The sequence below is a fragment of the Pteropus alecto genome, unplaced genomic scaffold (genome assembly GCF_000325575.1).
Source record: "Pteropus alecto unplaced genomic scaffold, ASM32557v1 scaffold79, whole genome shotgun sequence".
Lineage (NCBI taxonomy): Eukaryota > Metazoa > Chordata > Mammalia > Chiroptera > Pteropodidae > Pteropus > Pteropus alecto.
The window spans coordinates 11,527,390-11,547,166 of NW_006494612.1; the positions used below are offsets into that span (position 1 = coordinate 11,527,390).

Sequence of the window (19,777 nt, forward strand, 5' to 3'; positions counted from 1 at the left end):
GCCTTTGTATTTACGGCAGCTGTCGTCAGAAAATCTCAGTGCCCTTCATGGAAAGGCCAGGAGAAAACGCTTTTTAGTAACTGAAAAGAAACTGTAAGACAATCTGAAAGCAGAAGTTTCCATGTTCTAGACAAAGATTCTCTTGGGTATTTATCGAGCATGTTTACCTAAAAGTCAAGTCACTGAGAATTCAAGAGAGTCTGAAATTTCAAATACATTCTTATATTAACATCAGGTAGTTAGAAGACATAAATCTTTTTATAAAAAATTTATTTCTCTGTAAATACAAATTCCAACATCAACAAACAAAGTCCAGTGGAAAAATACTTAGCCATTAACATTGAAAACTTTTTTAAACTTAATAAATAGAACTTTGGCATTCAAAATTCTAGCTGTAAACCGCATTAAAAAACAAAAAGAAAAAAACCACCTCTTTTCAAAAAAAGAGGCAAGAATGATAGATCAGAAGGCATAAGCCAACCAGTGGCTTCACATTCTTTTTACAATAACTGTATTTCAATTAAGTCATGACTGCTGTATTTACACGAGGTATTTTGGGTGGTTCAAAAAGTGAACCTAGTTTACAAAAACCACCAGTCATAGTGACTGATTACACACTCTTCTGTGCTTTTAATGAAACCACCTAGCACCTTACTGCATCTTGTCATCACATCAATGTGATGCTGAATTTTATGCTTATGTATTTAAATAACTATTTATACATATATGTACACACATATACAAACATGACATTCCAAAGGAGTTTCCTGCTCGCTACACAGGGAAAAGGTTGGGCTCCAAAGACATATATCTGATACCTCCTCTCATGTTTACTATCTATTTACCTAGTAATGAAAAACTGCGCCTTGCTTTAAAAAAATCCTTAATCAGTCTATTTACAGAAAAACAAGGTGCAATAATCATCAACATTCTTATAACTCATTTAAACAGAAATGAATGCTTACTGCAGGCAAAAAGGCACAAAGGTTCTCTCTGTATGCAGCTCCAATGGTGTTGTTAATGACTTATGGATTTGAAACTACATTCTTAATATACTCAACACTTCTTTAAATAAGAAAAAAATCCAAAAATCCAAAATCGTTCCCCCTTCATGATTAAATGTGTAATACTATATCATACAGCAATATAACACCATAGCATTTTGGGGTGAATTAGAAATTATACTCTTTATACCAAACAATTAATAGTTTTTCTTGTTTTGTGAACATTGAAAAGAATTGTTAAAAATGAAAATGAAATGAAGTAACTTTGGCTCTGAGAGCTATAGCTACTGGCAGTTTTAAATGATATGGTCTGAGTGAGCATGGTTATAAGAATTGCTTATTACCATAATTACATATCTACAATGGTAGAAATCTACACAAAAGAATGTCAATAATCCAAATGAAAGGTATGACTGAGGTGAATTATTTAAAAATACAGTCCAAGTTCTCAGCTGCTATTTATTCAATGAACTATTACTGATATGAAAGAATGTTTTCCAAATAAAGTAGTTCCTTTAAAAATATCCTCTGAGATTAAGTATTCAACTATGACAAAATTAATTTATAAGCTTATTAAGTCAGTAATGTACAATATTCATTTTAGCAACACTTTCCAGCCCTTGAGATTGTCTCTTAACAAGCTATTGAAAAAAAATCTGATTCAGTTTAAAAACTGTCATAACCAAATAAATTTCACTGAAATATAATACTGTTAACATTAAATACTGAATCATATTTCAAATATAAGAAAGGACCACATTAATTAAAAGAAAAATTCAAGAATGACTTACCTAGTTAATACTTAAGCTTTTTAAAATTAGAGGCCACTGAAAATTTATTAACAGTTTAAGTAAAATCCTTTTTTTCTGATACCAAATGAAAAAACAACCATTGTGCCTTTGATCTGCACAGGTAATCTAGGTCTCTTATTATAAGAGACAAAATAAGCTCAATGTCAAAACTCAGAAGACTAATAATAAATATTAATACTGCCTATGAAACTTCCTTAGAAGACAAGCATTTAATTCACAAAAGAATAATTTAAAAGTTTTCATAACTAAGGAGATTTTCAAATAGATTTACTTTAAAATTAAGTTTTCATCTCAGATCTATACCACTGTAATAACTTCTAAGAATACCTCAGTTCATTTGTTTCAAACTAACACAGAGGTTGTCTTGGGAGAGAATTTTCCGAAAAATAAAACTCAAAATTAAATATTGATGAATTTGAATACTACTAGTTTGATTTCCCAAAAATACCCTTCAAGGCTGTCTACTTATCTAGATCCCTTCACAAACTCCAAACTCCCAAAAGATTACATTTTGTAATTCAAGGTTGTACTTAAACTATCACATCTTAATTTCCTTTCTTATGGAGCATATATTTTGGAAAATGAACTATATCAGCAATAGTTTGTTAATTTCCTATTAAGTTAAAAAAATTTACCTTAAGATATGTGAATTAAGCCAAATTCTGTAACTTTCAGAACACTTATTTTTAAAAACAAAATATTTTATCCCAACAAAGTTACAAAACAAAAATATATCTACAGTAGATGAATACAAATGACCAAGTCTGTTTAAAACAAAATAACCATAAAACCCCAAAACATATACTAAAAACCTAAGAGTAAGAACTTAGTGACCCAAATCAGTGATTTTTTTTTTGTCCATTAGTACTGTATTTTAGGGTGCTTTTATTTCCAAAATTGTGGAGGCTGGGCCTGGGAGGAGGGGACTTTATTCAAAGAGATATAAAAACGTGTGCTGCACCTGTGGCCTAACTCTTTTAGATGTTACTATCTAATTTATTATAAAGGGCTATTTTTAGATACTTTCATGAGGCAAAATTCTTCATATTAGCTTTTGGGTACAATTTATAAACAAATGATCACCTTAAAAATGAATACTCTGAAGGCAGTCTTTCCAAAACACCAATTAAAACAGGGAAATACTCATTTGGAAGTTTAATGACTGGATGACTACTTAAAACTCGGTTGCATTTCATAGTGATATCTTGTACTCCAGTAGAACTAACCTAACCTAACCAAATTTGTGTTCCATGAAAAATTCTGTTTTTAATGTACTTTACCTAATATAAAGAATTGAAATATCACCTGATTTAGATTTTGTTTTATGCTAGTGATAATTCAGATATAAAGAAGACAGGTTGGCTTTTTCTTAAAGTAGTTTCAACTTTAAAACAGATACAAAGCTGTTAAAATGTAAACAATTGAGATTTTGATAAATAAGCTATTGTTCCAGAGTCACTCTTTTAATCTTTCTTTCACAATAATGAAAGGAGACCTTAGAAGGTTTGCATGAATTATATATGGCTTTGTTTACATTAATACATATACATATATCTACATGTAAAACGTAAGTAAAAAAACTCTAAGTAGCAACAGACGTGTTAAAATTAGTTGAAATTATGTTAACTGCCTTGTAATATATAAATTACTAGGCTAGTGAAAAAGATCATCACATCAAAATTTCACACCTCTAAGGCAATCCACAATCACTCTGGAAAAATAGCTGACTTATCTACAGTACTAACACCAACCCGACCCACAATCGCATAATCTCAGTACACTGGTCGTTCAAAATGTAATGGTTTTGCCTTGTGCACTCCTACTAGAATACTGCTACTGCCTGCTGCTGGAACTCTTGTTTAGCCAGCCTTTGAAAACCCAAAAGTACAATACAAGCTTCTACATGAAAAAAAAAAAAAAAAGAAATATAAGAATAAAAAGTGTATGCCTTTTTCAGAAGCTTTGTTTTGACCCTAGAAATCCTTGTAATTTTGTAAATAAACACAAATGCGTGCTCACGCATGCGCGCGCACACACACACAACAGGATAAAAAGAAATCCTATCCTCTTTATCTGAAGGGCACTCTTCACAGCTTGGTCCTACAATCAGTAGTTTGAGAATACAGAATTTCTTTTTCTTATAAACTTTATCACATCTTCAAATGGTAATCTGATTTTTGTCCTGATTAGCTAAGCCCCTTCCAGATCGCCTTACATCCCTTTCCCTCCCCAAAAAACAAAACAAAACCCACAGAAAAAAATCCTATGTACAAGTCATGTGTCACTTGCAACTTTCCGATATGGCTCCTAAAAAGAAAGATGAAGAAATGTAACACAGCAGCATCTAACAAGGGGTCATTATTGCTGTGGAACCAACACTTGATTACTGCGTAATACAGTTGTCTCCCATGTCCTGAGCGTAGCGGTCTGATATTGTAGTCCTTAACTCATCGATGTCCCTCCGTAACTGGCATACATCTGACAGTTTTTTAGTGAGTGTTTCTGGGCTGTGGTCATTCTCAGTCTCTTCAGCTGAACAGTTCAGTGCTGCAGAAATAAAATACGGAGAAAAAGTCTCATGTTTTTGTTTTTTTTTTTTGACAAAGGCAATTTTAGGATTTTCAATTTAATTATCATTGGTAACATAATGCTGTACACTGAATACCAGTTAGGCTCAGTTTTAAATTATGCATCATTCAATATTAAATAGATCTTATCTACCTGGTCCTGTTAAAATTTTGCTAATTAAAATGCATTAAATTCATATAGTAACACATAGAAATTTAACAGGTTTGACAGATGACAATATTCCTAAAATACAAAAGAACATCCTCTAATAACTTTACTTGAGCTCAACCAGAGCACTTAGTTCTTCCCATTTGACAAATCATTTGTGTGGTGAGAGGTGATACCTTATATTTTTATAGACTGAAAAGTGGGTTTATTGACACGAAAACATAAAGTATATATATACACATATATATGTGTGTGTGTATGGGGGAGGGGGGAGAGAGAAGAGAGGAGAGAGAGGGAGAGGGAAAGGGAGAGAATTAGGCTGATAGCTAGGTGCTCAATGGTTGAATAACTGAATGAGGCCCTGAGATAGATAGCTTTTACTTACTCCAGGTTCCTCTCTTTGTCAGCATATCTCAACATAAAAGCAGGTGGAGCCAGTGATTGTAAAATAAATCTTTCTTTATACTATAACTTCATTGACCCTGGTAGCTTATTGGAGCCAAAAGAGTCAGATAACTTATTTTAACAAACGCTAATTGAACACCTGCCATAATCCAAGCACTATGCTAGATGTTAATGTAAGTAAACATAATGGAGACAGTGGCTAACTCAATAATTTACATACACTTTCATAAAAAAATAAGCATAGTCAGGTACTGTTGATGACTGACTACTACACACAGGCTACAGAGACATAAGAGAACAACCAGGCCTAACTGGAGAGGGGACAGGTTTAGTGGATGGGCCAAGAAGGCAGACTGAACGAAGGTATAAAAGGAGAAGATCAAATAGTCTGATAGAATTTGAGAAACTTCAAGAAAATTGGTAACCAGCTCTAAAATGATAGAGCACAAATTATGAAAGAGGAGCGTGCCAAGAAATAAGGCTTGAGAGGCCGGTGTGAGCTATCTATCTCTACTTTAGGGAAGTGTATGTATTAGGAAATCAGAAATCATAGTTTCAACAAATCACTCTGGCAGCAATGTGAAAAACAGAGTAGGGGTGGCGGGGAGGGGTGGGCAAGATGGCTGACAGAGAGACTAGTCCAGAGGAAAGCTTGAATTAAGGCAACAGTGCAATGGAGATATAATAGTAGGAATAAATTTTAGAATTAGAAAAGAACTGATAGAAATGATAGAGCCCAATCATCATTAACTTGCATAGGGGCCAGGGAATGGGCATGAGACACACAGCAGATAGAAAAGGATAAAACCTGGGTTGGGGTGATAGGTGGTGCTACTCACTGAGAGGAATAGTAGGTTTACGGAGGGTAGAAAAATAGGTTCTGTTTTGGACTTGTTGAGTCTGTGATGCCTATGAAACACCTGGTTCTAATATACAAGTCAATATAAATGGGAACCCAGAAGGAACGTTCTAGGCAAAATAAGAGACAAACGTCTGTATGGGTCAAAGTTACAGCAATAACAGAACACAACAGGATGTGGATAAGATTACTCAGAGAAAGTACATAAAAAGAGAAACAAAAAAACAAAAACAAAAGGTTTCTGGAGGACACCAATATTTAAGTGGCAGAGAATTCCATAGAAGACTGTGAGCAGTCAGTCATAAAGGCAGAAGTCGAACCTAGAGAGCGCTGCCATGGAAACCATGGTAGCAGAGAGTTTTAAGAAGGATGGGTGAACAGTATCAACTGATAATCCATGGAGTGATGAGACAGGATTCAAAAGAATTCACTGGTTTTTGACAAATTAGCTGGCTGGTCTAATTTTTACAATGCCAAACTATAAGGCAAGAATTCTGGGGCTAAACTTTAAGGACTGAAAGAAGTATATATTGAGAGGCAAATGCGGCAAAGTTCTTAAATCTCCCTTTTTTCATATTAGAATAGCACTCATCCTATTACTGAAAAAGTTAACAAAATACTATATAAAAGAGTGCAAATGTAGGTTACAAAATAATTTAAAGAGTGACTATCACGAAAATGGCAGAGAAAATGAGTCTTCTGAGAGTGAACTTTTGTTTCTTGTTCAAAGAGATCACTGCTACTAAACCACCCCATGTTCACCTGGCAAACTTCTTTCTCTTCCTCCATGGAGCCTTCATAGCCCTTGCCAAGTGGATTTGTTTTCTTTTTCCCTTGTGCTGCTATAGTCTCTGTCCACATCTCAATTACAGTACTTATCGCAATGCTCTAATAATTTGGTTAATGTGTGAACAAGGGCTCTGTTCAAATTATCTGCAACATTAGCACCTTAATGTGTGGCTTACAGAAGACATTTAACAAATATGTACTGACTGAGTGAATACACTTAAACTTTAAAGTGTTTTTTGCACACCCACAATCATATTTGTGAACGAACATCTATAAAGTGGAGGGGGAAATTCTGCAAACATCTCTGAGCACAGTTAAGTGTTTCATTAATAAGTGATACACTTTGATCAAGAGCCCTGTATATTTGGTTTGCCAAAACAACTATTATGATGCAAGATGGTGGACTCTTTTTGATAAAACTGAAAACAAAACTAGTCCCCACTCAAAAAAAAAAAAAAATTATAGCATTTGTACTTCATACTTTAGTTTAGTATATTATATATTAAATTTAATTTCTGGAGTTGGATACACAAACTGAGAGTTAATGAGACAATAATACTGATTTTCTCATCTACAAATGTGAAAATTTGCAATAAAAAAAACTATTCCAGTCACATATTTACTATATTTTTAGGTAATTACTCAAGATAACAAGTAGGTGTATAAAGCTTATGGTCTTACTTCAATCATATCTCCTAACTCAAGAACCAACATGTCAATATTATAATAATTTAGAGCCATATGCAGAGATGAAGGTTCCTGCACAGTAGCACAGAAAGAAAGGGACGTCAGGATATTCCTGCAGCAGCTCTTATGACTATGTGCAGGTAAAACTAAGGCAAAATGGGTGAGTGTGACATTAAAAGGGACAAAGCCAGCAGGTATGCATGACAAGAGCAACAGATCTGTAGGCCACGGAAATTGGTTCATGTGACAGCACTGGCATTTACATTAAGCAACTGCCACAGAACATACACTACATAGGAAAGCAAGTGACTGTTATTTCTCCAATATTTTACCAGTGGACAGATGGCTGGGTCACTCATTTATACAATCACCACATGAAAGCAAATAGAATTTTTATATTTAGAAGAGTAATCAGGAAATCACACCTAACTATTATCACTCCAGTCACATATTAACAGATTCAGCATAGCTCATCCACACAGGTAGATCTGCAGGCATTCTAGCAAGTGGCATTCCATACCAACTATGACCCTGCTCACTTCTATAAGTATGAAGTAAGTTCTAGCAATGAAGTAATAACAATATGTAGACCCAGACTGATTCAGAGATTTATAAATCTAAGTAGGAAAGAGATTTATAAATCTGAGGAAATTAAAACTAAATAGGGAAAACACAGTCAGAAGTTCCTGATTCATGAAGGCAAGTTTCTAATTGTTAATACTGTAAGAACAAGTCATTAGCCACTTACATCTGATTCCCAGTAATAATGAAAGATTAGGCTCCTTGCCCTGAGCACGCTGATTAAGGATACTACACAATGCCTTCAAGTCAAACAAACAATAGGACATTTCCTTGAACAGCTGATCAATCACACTCAAATCAAATAGTGGCCTTTTGGAAAGAACTGTTTGCTGCCTGGATTGGTCTGCTTCCTGGCCCTGATCCAATAAAGAGCATGTCTCTTCTGTTTGTCTTTGGTTCTGCAATGGATAAAAAAAACAAAAATCTGGTGGTCAGAACACAGGAAAGGTACTCAAAAGCCATACAGGTTAATATTTTTCCCCAAGTCTGTAGTAGAATTATATTACATGCATATTAACCAAATTTAACTGCATACATACAATAGGAAAAAAAAAAGAGAACAATAATTTAAATAGTAGAAATGGTTCTTCTGTACCATCTGTACCATTACATATACAGTAAATCTGAGAGAGGAAACATAAATCCAAATAGTCTTAGTTTCTAGGAGTGTCCAATGCTCACGCATAATGAGTATCTTGGTTGAGTATGTATTTTTCTATAACAAGATTTATTCTAAGAATAAAAAGAACTACAATAAAACTTTAAACTTCATCCTGTAGTTAGCAGCAATAGTGATTTAGTTACTTTGAGACTATTTTTTGTATATTGAAAAATAAGTATACATGTTATGTTAATAGTAATCAAAATTTTCAGTGTAAGAGAAAAAGAGATACAAGTAAACAATCAAAAGAGGAAAAAAAAATACCCTGAACAACTCTGAATTGTTAAATCTGAATTGGAAGCATCGATGTGAATTCATGATTTATTACATCTTAAAAGTTATCCTCACTTCATCCCCAAAACTGTCACCATCTATTCCTCATCCTGAAAACTGCTAATGAAAGGCAAGTTTAACTAGCTTCCCAGTTAGGACTGCATTTCAGAATAACCAAATAGCCTATGTTGATGAGGAAAATATATGTTTTTTAAATAAATGAATATCAGCTGGTAAATGTAAGAATAATGATGTAATTAGAAAAAGATACCATTCTTTCAATCATTTAATGATTCAGACAATGCTCACTGGCAGGTATTCAAACCCTCAAGAGAAAAGGTGCTAGAGTAAACTGCATAGTCATTCAACAGTTGCTCAACTATCACTCCACAGATTACCTGCTGTTTGCAGAGGCTCTAATGCTACAATGAAAAATATATCAGTCTGTTACCACCTTAAGCCAGTGAGGTCCGTATTTATGTCACTTACAGTGGGATAACCAAACATATATAATTTGATGGTGTGAAGAACACCTACAAAGTACTCATGTCAAAAAATGTTTGACCTGAATCTTATGATATCTTTAGCTCTAACTTCTAGCTTACAAGAAATAGAACAGGTAGAGAACAAGATAAATGACACCAGGAGGAAACAATCAGACAAATCTAGAAGGTCTGACAAGTCACTAACATATAGGAGAAGATGGGGATCTTAGATTACAATACAAAATGAAATACAACTCATGGTCCTTAATGAATTCTGGTTTCAAGTCACTACAAAAAAGATTTGTGAAGGGGGGAATTTTTAATATACACTAGGTTATTATCAAATATCAAGGAATATTATTCTTATTGGAAATGATAATGATGACATGGTTATGTAGGAAAATGTCCCTAATTTTTGGAAATGCATTCTGAAGTATTTAAGAGGCAAAATGGCATTAAGATAGTTAAAAAAACCAAAACAAAACAGTATTATTTGTATAACAAGTCCTTAAATGCAAGCCAAGTATTTCATCTCACAATTAAATGAAGAAAGTGTGATCGACCCCAAAGACTGTGTCAACTCTGCACCTTCCTTAAGTATTTTCAAGGGTAATTATATTCAATTTATGCCTCATTCAATGGTTTTGGTACCTAATCTCTATCTAACATTTGATTTTGCTGTAGTAGAGTTTATGAAATTGTATTCTAACATATAAAAAAATATATTTGTCTTTATTATAATTTTAGTAATAAATCTAATGGATTTAATTAACTGGCACATCAAAATCAAGTCTTCAATTAAAAATGTTATATGAAAATGTACAAATAAGCATTTGCTTTAACTTAAATAGGTACTAGATCATCCTTTGAAAGTAATTTGAATTTCTTTTACTCACGTCAAGCAATGTTTCTGTTAATCGCTGTAGGTTTCTTTCTTTCTTTTCCAGCTCTTCCATCATCTTTTGAGTGGTCAGTTTTTCTTTAGACAGTTTCCCTTGCATAGACTAGAATAAAGAGAATTATGAAGTAAACCATGTCAATGCTGAAAACAAAATGCAATCAGGTAGGTAACCAGGAATACTGGCTTTGAATACTTTAGATTTAACCTCCCCAGCCCCTTAGAAGATGAAGTGTTCATGTTTAAATCAACCCACACCCGCATTACTTCTAGAATATATGACTACAAAGAAGAAAAAAATCCTAATACTATCTTTACCAAGAAAGTTTTTAAGCTAGGTAAAACATGTTAAATCTAAAGTTGCTGTTTCATGCTGTATTACAAACTAATTTTATTAATTAATTTTTGTTTACATGTTGGGAGTGTATTAGCAAATCTAGACTTTTTAAAAACATTTTTCTTATGATTAATAACATACAAGATAATAAAATCTTAAGACCATAAAACCATCCCTATTTTCTATCATTTGAAACACAGCTAAATATTCCTTTATCAGTGTATAGTATTCTAAGTGACTAAAATGTTAAATTCAGGGCTAAGACCTATTATAGGACTTTGATAAACTAATCTCTTAACTCCATTATATTATTACAACTTACCCAGACACAATACTATTGTAAGAAAATCTTGAGAATGCCAAAGTAGCATATAGGATATTTTAAGAGTACTTAAGTCATTTCAGCTTACGTCTGATTTTCAGCTACACACCAAAGAAAAAACTTGCCATAAACCTGTAGTTACCAGTGATTTCTAGGTATTTCTATCAACATCTTTCTTCTTGTTAAACTACAAGATCAATAAACATATGACTAGAAAAATGACTTCATTTTTTTCCCCTCAGGACTGTATTTAGTCTCAATTCTGAAAATACTTCAGAATACTGACCACCTAAATAGCACACGATCCACTATTAAGTTTTTTTCCCCCTCATGTTATCTCTGGATGGAATAAGAGGATAACTGTCACCATAAGTTGAGGTAAGACTCTGTATGTATAAAACAGTTCTCAACAACAAATATTCAACTTTGTTGCTTTTTACTTTGATTTGCTAAATTACATTTTTTAACTCAAAAGTTGAATACAAAGGAATTAAGCTCTATAGTAACTACACTTCCTTCTAGGGAAAATTTGTTTTATATTTCACAAAAATGAATCTCACAGCACCAAGTCACATGGGTTCTCAGTACTGTATCTTTGGATACTGAAATTCCTTTGTAACTCCATTTGATTGAATCAAATCTTATTTGATTGAATGATATATGGGGATATATTTACCTAGCTAAAGATCAATGCTTACTGTCATGACAAGAATATTGGGCTATCATTCAGAATTCATCCTAAATTTGTTTAAGATTTGTGACTATGTTATTAGAATTGTTAAAAAAAAAAAAAGGCACCACAGATAAACTACTCTAAATCTCACATTTTAACAATGAAAACTGAACCCAAAAGGTATTTTCATAATGCTGTAATATAATTCTTTAAAAGATTACAGTGTTTTATATTTTTACCAATTCAAAGTCATGTTGACTGTGACTAATAATTAGCTATTCTAATTAGCATGTTCCTATGTAAGACTAAATTTTAATCAGTGAAGAAATAATCTCCATCAGAATAAATCAGAAATGTCTGGCAATAGTGCTGTTTGTCATAAGAAGGAAAATTGAATTTGTAAATATATCAAGCTTAGCATGTTATGTTGGTTAAGTTTAAGGGCATTTATCAAGCAGCCCTTTAGTAGGGGAAAGAATTTACAGATATGCTTATCCTAAAAAAACCAAATGCTCTACAATTTCTAGGATAATACTAGGTATGAGTGCTATAGCTGTCTGATAATAACATTTCACCTAAAAGATTAATTAATTCTCTATCCTAAATTGTATGAAAAAGCATATGGTTAAAGTTTAAGAAAAAAGGGGAGAAAGAAAAATTTCTACTAAGCTTAGAATGGGATTACTGAAATTAAAAACTTACATTTTCAAGTTTTTAATTTCTACAATTTCTCTTAAAATTTCCAGTTTAATAATTTTTTAATTCTAAGTTACTAACTTATAGGTATTTATCATAATCATTCTTAAAGTTGAAAATGGTTTTAAGCACATTTATTGTTTTGATGTAAATTTTAACCCTTTGCCCCATACACAAATAGCTCAAATAAAGGAAAACCGGATGTGCCTTAATAAAAATTCTATATACTCCACAAACACAATTTTAGAAGAAATATTTTTAAAAAACATATGTTAGCAGTTTTACTATAAACACACACACACACATGGAGAAATATATGCAAACACACATGCCATACAGGAGTTTCACAAACACAGTTCACAAACATGCATTCATTCATTCTACAAAAATTATAGCCAAGCACTATCTGTGCACTGAATGATATATCAGTGAATAAAATACTGAAAACTCTTGGTCCCTGTATAACTTTTGCTAGGAAGAAAAAGACCAAAGAAAATAAACATAATAAATATATAAGTTACATAGTATTATACATCAGAATTTAACAGTGCTTGGAGAACAAACAGAGCTCATGAGAGGAGGTTGAAATCTCAAATGAGGTAGAGTAAGGGTTCATGGAAAAGGTGACAACTGAGCAAAGGTTTGAAGTAGGTAAAAGACAGTCTCATGGCTATCCAGAGAGTATATTTCAGTCAGTGCAAAGGTTCTGAGGCAGACAGTGTCTTCTGTGTTTGAGAAAAGAGAGTCAGGGTGGCAAAAAAATAGTAAAAGATAAAGTCAGAGAGGAAGGCAGTGTGGGGAACAGATTGTGTAAGGCCTTGTAAGCCAATGGAATAACTCTGATTTTTACTCTGGAGAAAATGAGGAACCAGTGAAGAATTTGGGGAAAAATATAATGTGATCTGCTTCTGTTTATAGGTCACTCGGGTTGATGAGAACAGACCGTAGGCAAGCAAGGGTGGAAGCAGGAAGAAATACTCCAGATAAAGAATGAAGATAGCTTGGACAAGGGTGACAACAATAGATGTTGGGAGAAGGGACCCAGAAGCTAGATATATTTGGAAAGTAATGGGATTTGCTCCCAAATGTGAAGTGGGGGAGAAGTCAAGGATAAGTCTAAGGTTTTCAGACTGAGCAAATGGAAGGTCAGATTTGCCATTAATCATGATGGTAAATATGGAAGGTATAGCAGGGTTTATTATTTTTCGGTTGAGGGAAATAAGAAATTCAGTTATGTCAAATGGTGATATCAAGTAGGCAATCGGATACACAAATTGTAAGGTAAGGGGAGAATTTTTAGCTGGAGATAAAAATTAGGATGTAGTAAGCATACATATTATATTTAAAGCCATGAGAAGCACAGATAGAGAATGGAAGGAAAGAAACCCCCCTTTTGAAATATGATACAATATTTTCAAAAATAATTTACATCTTTAAAATGATCCTTAACATAAACATCACAAATGAAACTAAACTTATCCCTAAGTTATAAAATGGAAAATTTTGTCTAATTTTTATATACTAGTCTACACACTTACCTATTTTTATTATAATAGGATTTATGCTACAGGTTTTTAATTTATTGTGTCTAGTTAAATAAATCAGACAACAACAACAAAAAAACCTTAAAAAGCAAGTTCCTCTGAGATTTTTTTGGTTGAAATTTGTAAATATTTAACATTGCTATGATTTGACTAACACGAGCACACTATTTTTGCAATAGTGTATGTATCTATACATAAAAGGTAAGGTAATAGTGTTACTATCTTAAGAAATAGCAATTAATAAGCAGCATGTATACTTAACAAGGTAAGATAATAATGGTATCTAGAAAGCATTAATAAGGAAGAATGCATTCTCTGAATGATATTTAATATTTTCTCTCAACACCTTTAAAAAAAACTAGTCAAAAGAAAGTTTATCTACTATATGAGGCCATTCTTTTAAGACTGGGAGAGGTGGCTCTTTTATCTAATGCATAGAAACCAACAAAAGCAAAAATAGCTAAACAATTTGATGAAAAAATGAGCTGAGGTTATAAACAAACATTTTTCAAAAACAACATAAAGATGGTCAACAGATACACAAAAAGATGCTCAACATCCCGAATCACTGGAAAAGCAAACCAAAAACCACAATGAGATTATCACTTCATATCTGTTAGGATGGCTAGTATCAAAAAGATAAGAGATAATAAATGTTGGCAGGGATGTGGAGAAAAGGGAATCCATGTGCTCTGTTGGTAGAAATGTAAATTAGTGCAGCCACTATTGAAAACAATATGGAGGTTCCTCAAAAAATTAAAAATTGAACTATCATATGATCTAATAATTCCTTTTCTATTTACCCGAAGGAAACAAAAACAGTATCCCAAAATGATATATGTACCTCCAAGTTCACTGCAGCATTATTTACAACAGTGAAGACATGAAAACAACCTAAGTGTCCATGATGGATGAATAGATAATATGGTATATCTAAAATGGAATATTATTCAGCCATAAAAAAAAGAAAGCTTGCCATTTTTGACAACATAGATAGACCTAGAGGGCATTTTGCTAAGTGAGATACTTATCCCAGATACCAGCGAACAGACTGGTTGCCAGAGGCAGAGGGCGGCAGCGGGTGGGTGTGCGGGTAATGTGTGTGTGAAATTGGTGAAGGGGATAAGAAGTATAAACTTCAAGTCATAAAATAAGTCCTGGGGATATAATGTAAAACATGGTGACTATAGTTAATAATATTGTATTGTATATTTGAAAGTTGCTAAAAGTAAATTTTAAAAGTTCTCCTCATAAGAAAAAATCTGTAACTATGTGGTGATGAATGTAAACTAGAGTTATTGTGGTGATCATTTAACAATATATAAAAATAACAAATCATTATGTTTTATACTTAAAACTAATATAATGTCATATGTCAATTATATCTCAATAACAAACAAGTGTGGGGAAAAAAAAAAAGTAGAGTTAATGGTAACAGAATAAGATTTTAGAGTCAGATAAAACTAGGTTCTGAGTCTACAGCTTATATGCTATGCAATCACAGATAAGTTCTTCAACCTTTCCAGGCTTTAAATTCATCAAAAAGAATTTCCAGCCCTGTAAAGTACTGTGAAAATTATGCAGTGTGTATGCAGACAATCCCTTAGGTGTCTGCCTATTCACAAATCTCATGAGTCATAAGTAGTCCTATTTGTACAGCTTAATTTCCTTTCCTAACTATCATCCTCCTACCAGATATAATGTTAAAAAACAATCTGCCTGAGAGTTCTGCTTCCAGCATGATGACATGAGGAGCTCCTCGGACTTGCTCTCTATTGAAAATTATTTAAAAATAGACATTTAAAGTTTCTGGAAATGGTCCTGGGGCATATAGCAAATGAAGAAACATATATATTCAAGAAAATCTACCAAAACTCTATAAGGATAGCATAAGACTGTGATATGTGAAACAAAATCCACTCCATCCCAATACTCTCTCATTTCAGCAAGATGGAAATTCCACTTCAGACTGGGACAGCCAGTAACATAGGGCTCCCTCTACCCCCAGTTCCCAGTGAGAGAATTATCTTCCCAGTAGTGGCAGGACATCAGCATCTCTCATCCTGCCCTCAGCTACTCATAGCTGAGGCTAACTTCCAGGCAAGTACCGCAAAAGGTGGGGGCTCCCCCTCATGGGATGGAGGCTTTACCTTAGGCTGAGTACCACTGAGACTACTGGGGCGCTGATTGTCCTTGCTTTGGCTTCTGGGGCAGGGGTTCCACAGAGAGAGACAAGCAGACACTCAGAGCTACTGCCTCCGCCCCTCCTTTGCTGAGTGCTTACCTCCTAGAGAGAGTCACTCAGAGAGAAGGCTGATTTTGTTCACACGGACAATAACCTGGCTCAGAGATTTTTCCTGGGGAGAAGCAGGCCACAGAATGTCTCTGAATGTCTCCCTAAGGAAATGAATTCATTTGCTACAGAGTGTGAAGTGCAAGCCTAAGGGCAATTTCAAATACAATGGAGGCCATGGTGAAAGGCAGTTGGGAGAATACTGTTATATTCATTAGAGGTATAGGGTACGCTACAAGCTGGCTAGATTCCCAGAGAGAAACCGTGAAAAAGACAGCTAGGAAGAGCACTCCTGAGAACAGAACAAATCTCAAACATTAACCTAAGGAAGTATTCCTTCAAAGGCGCAGGAATGGATCCGTCTGTGAAGCAATTTATGCCATGGGCTAGCAATGAAAACAACAGAGTGATCAGCAGGCAATTAATGGAGCTTCAGAGCTGGTGTGGTCAAAGGAAGAGTCATAAAAGATCACATATTACACTTATATGAAATGTCTAGAATAGGTAAGTCTATAAAGACAGAAAAATTAGTGATTGCTTATGACTGGGGAGGAGATGGGGTTTAAAGGAGACAACTAAAAGGGTTTTTTTTCAAGGTGATAAAAATATTTTAAAATTGACTATAGTCTTGGCTCCATATATCCACATGTTGAATATATTAAAAATTACTGAATCACTTTACATGGGTGAATTGTGAAGTATGTGAATTATATTTCAATAAAGCTGTTATTAAAAAATCAGCACAATATAAAGAAAAAACAACCTGTCTGGGTTCCTTTTCCTCCAGCTTCTGTTCTGCTCTTAGGCTTATAAGAGCTACCAAAACAATTTAAATTTGTCAAGAACACACCCAGGTGTCTCAAAACTAAACGTTTTTTTTCCTTTAACTTAAATCTTAGTCTTCCAAGTCAATTCCCACTTTGGGTCCAATGAGCACACTAAGGGCGGTTACAACACTTCCTAAAGGTACTAGGACTAGGATGACTGCCAGGCTATAAGAACTGCCTGTGGAACTTGTTAATAATACATATTCAAGCTTCACCTTGGAGATACTGATTCATTAGGTTCATAATGGGGCCCAGAAATCTATTATTTTTAAAACACCCCACATAATTTGACTATCCATACAGGTTTGGTGACCACTAATAACAGAAGCTCAAGAATATTATTCATGTATTCAAGTGAGCTGACTCCATTCCTGCAACTCCCTACCTCAGACACAAAGAACTGATTTTTTCAATAGTTATCCATCTCTTACATATTTTTTCTAACATTTTAATTAAGCAACAACTATAACGTCCATAAAACATGCATACGTGTACATTAAAGATTGTTCTCTTTATAAGTACGAATTGTAGAGAAAGCTTATTTTTTAAAAAGCTACTTTTCCTTTAATAGAATACATTTTTTGGCTGCTAGGTTTTTCAAAAATTAGTCCTGATTTCTGGTAAGAATATATTTAGTTTTTCATGCATTATAAAGCGATTTCATGTAGATAAAACCTTAAAAATTAGATTTTGGAAGAAAAATTTCATGCCAGAACACCACAAAACTAGGATAACATAAAAACAAGAGTAATAATGGGAAGCATTAAATCAATTAACATTTATTTACGTTAAAGAAAAGTTCTAGTCTACCTATAAGACATTCTTATTGGCTTATGATCCTTTTTCCCTCCATTTCTATTGAGGAAACTTGCTAGATGAAGGCATTAAGAAAGATTTGCTAGAAATTGGAATAAAATCTCCTGAGGCTGTGGAAACATCTTCTTTTGAAGTGTTATAAATAGGACAGACTGTCACAGTTTTGAGATTGGTGTTTCCAACATTCCTTTAAGAGTGAAGAGTCTTAATGACCTTTAATGCATCATTCTGTCTTTTGTGATAGTATGATCATTCATATATAGCTATTAATTCAGAAAGGCCATTTTAAATACATAAGTCCTTTCAATGAGGAAACATTTTAAGATGTTAGAGAAAACAAGTTAACAAACTGTTTACTCTATTTCCTCAGCTGAAAGATTACAATGATAACAGTTCACTGAAGACAGGCTTATACAGATGAAATGTGCTTTTGAGAAATAAATAGGAAGGAAGATAATGCCCAATGAAGAACTCATTCACATTCTGACTGAAGCCACTTTATGGAAATGATGGGGAACGTTCTACTGCAAAATGTCTTTTTATATTGTATACTGACAGAAGAAAAACCTGCAGGAGAAGAAGTCAGTTTCACTATATTGGTTCCATGGATGTAAGGAAAGGCAATATTTCTAAAGGATGAATGACAAAACAAGGTTTTCATGCCAGTTAACAATACCATCTTGACAGCTGAACCAAACAGTAGATATAACTGTATTTTTATAGCACTGAACTCAAATTCAAAATCGGCATACACTTTTACATGAAGTACTATTTGAGTTCTGGTACAAGGTAGTAAACTATAGCTGTATTTTAAATATAGCATTTCACTGTGTAACTGTCTTATTTTTATCTCCTATAAATTGGACATAAAATGAACATGGCAAGGGATTTCATTTTTCTGTTTTCTCACAAAATTTAAACTGCAAGAATAACTTGCTTGTACCCAAGGCAATGCAATACTACAAACTAGCCAGATAAACTTATAATAAATTTGGTCTCTTCAATAGTTTGCAGAGACACAAAGAAGCAGTAAAACATGAAATTTTAATAATACCGTTTGCTTTTGCCTATTAAACACTCTAAAACGAAACAACTTCCCAGCACTATGGAGGAACAAAGAACATGCAAACTATAATGGCAGTGAAATTTTACAATAAATTTAATACTATACTGAGAGCTAAAATGCATAATTTCTGTTAAAAAAAATGGTTGGTAAGCTCTCTACTATCTTTAATTATAAAGAATTTTGTTATTTTGGCTATATAAAGTAATTTGAAGAAATTAAAAACAGCTATAGCATATAAGAAGGACATCATAATCTACACAGGTGAAAAGCTGGCCTCTCTCTATGGAAGCAGATGGAAAAATCCTAGGCAGCTTTAAAGAACTCGTAGTTGAAAGGAACTGTTTCAATTATGTGTATCAATTTGATCATATGCCTGTTAACTGTAGTACAAAGCAACAAGAATACTTTTTCAACCCAAAGTGTTCTCTTTAGGATTCTCTCTGTGGTTTCCAATGCTAGCAAAATAATTACTATTCATTTTTTTTTTTTAGAATAGGCAATATTTTCAGGTTTTTATAGAGTATACACCTTTTATATTCATCACAAACCACCAAATAACAAACAAACTTAGCTTTTCAGCTGTGAGGGGTCAAAAAATAACAAGTTTAAACAGGTAACGTTAAGTGAAAATTTTTCTGTCTGAGGCATATTTGTCATCATCTATAATTTTATGTTCAAATATCATCTTGAAAAATATAGCTAAGTTAGACAGCTATAAACATTTGTTATCTGTCTCTGTGAGCAAACTATATGATCTACAGACCTACATGGCCAGAATGGCTAAGAGGAGAGAGAGAAGGGAAGGGGGAGAGAGAGGGCGGAGAATAGGAGAGCTAGAGCACAAGCGCTATTGCTTCAGAAGACAATAGAATAATGAGTATAATGTATTGTCTAAGCCTAAATATTTGGAAATAAATGCATCTTATTTGACCTTCCATTCTCTAGTTTAAAGAAATAAAAGAATGTTTACTCAAGCATTTTAAGATCAAAAAATAAAAAGGCATATAATTAC

The 19,777-nt window shown here is 33.5% G+C and overlaps 1 protein-coding gene across 4 annotated transcripts in view; it reads right to left on the bottom strand.

Moving 5' to 3' along the window:
• Positions 1-253: 253 nt before the first annotated feature.
• Positions 254-19,777, bottom strand: part of CEP85L (centrosomal protein 85 like) — a 125,201-nt gene continuing 105,677 nt past the window's right edge. For all 4 annotated transcript variants that reach the window (XM_006926125.3, XM_015600122.2, XM_015600121.2 and 1 more), the window contains 3 exons: positions 10,190-10,297; positions 8,041-8,272; positions 254-4,363 (listed from right to left, as the gene is read on the bottom strand). In XM_006926125.3, coding sequence (XP_006926187.1) covers positions 4,200-4,363; positions 8,041-8,272; positions 10,190-10,297 — 504 coding nt within the window. In that variant the 3' untranslated portion in view covers positions 254-4,199. The remainder of the gene's footprint in view (positions 4,364-8,040; positions 8,273-10,189; positions 10,298-19,777) is intronic.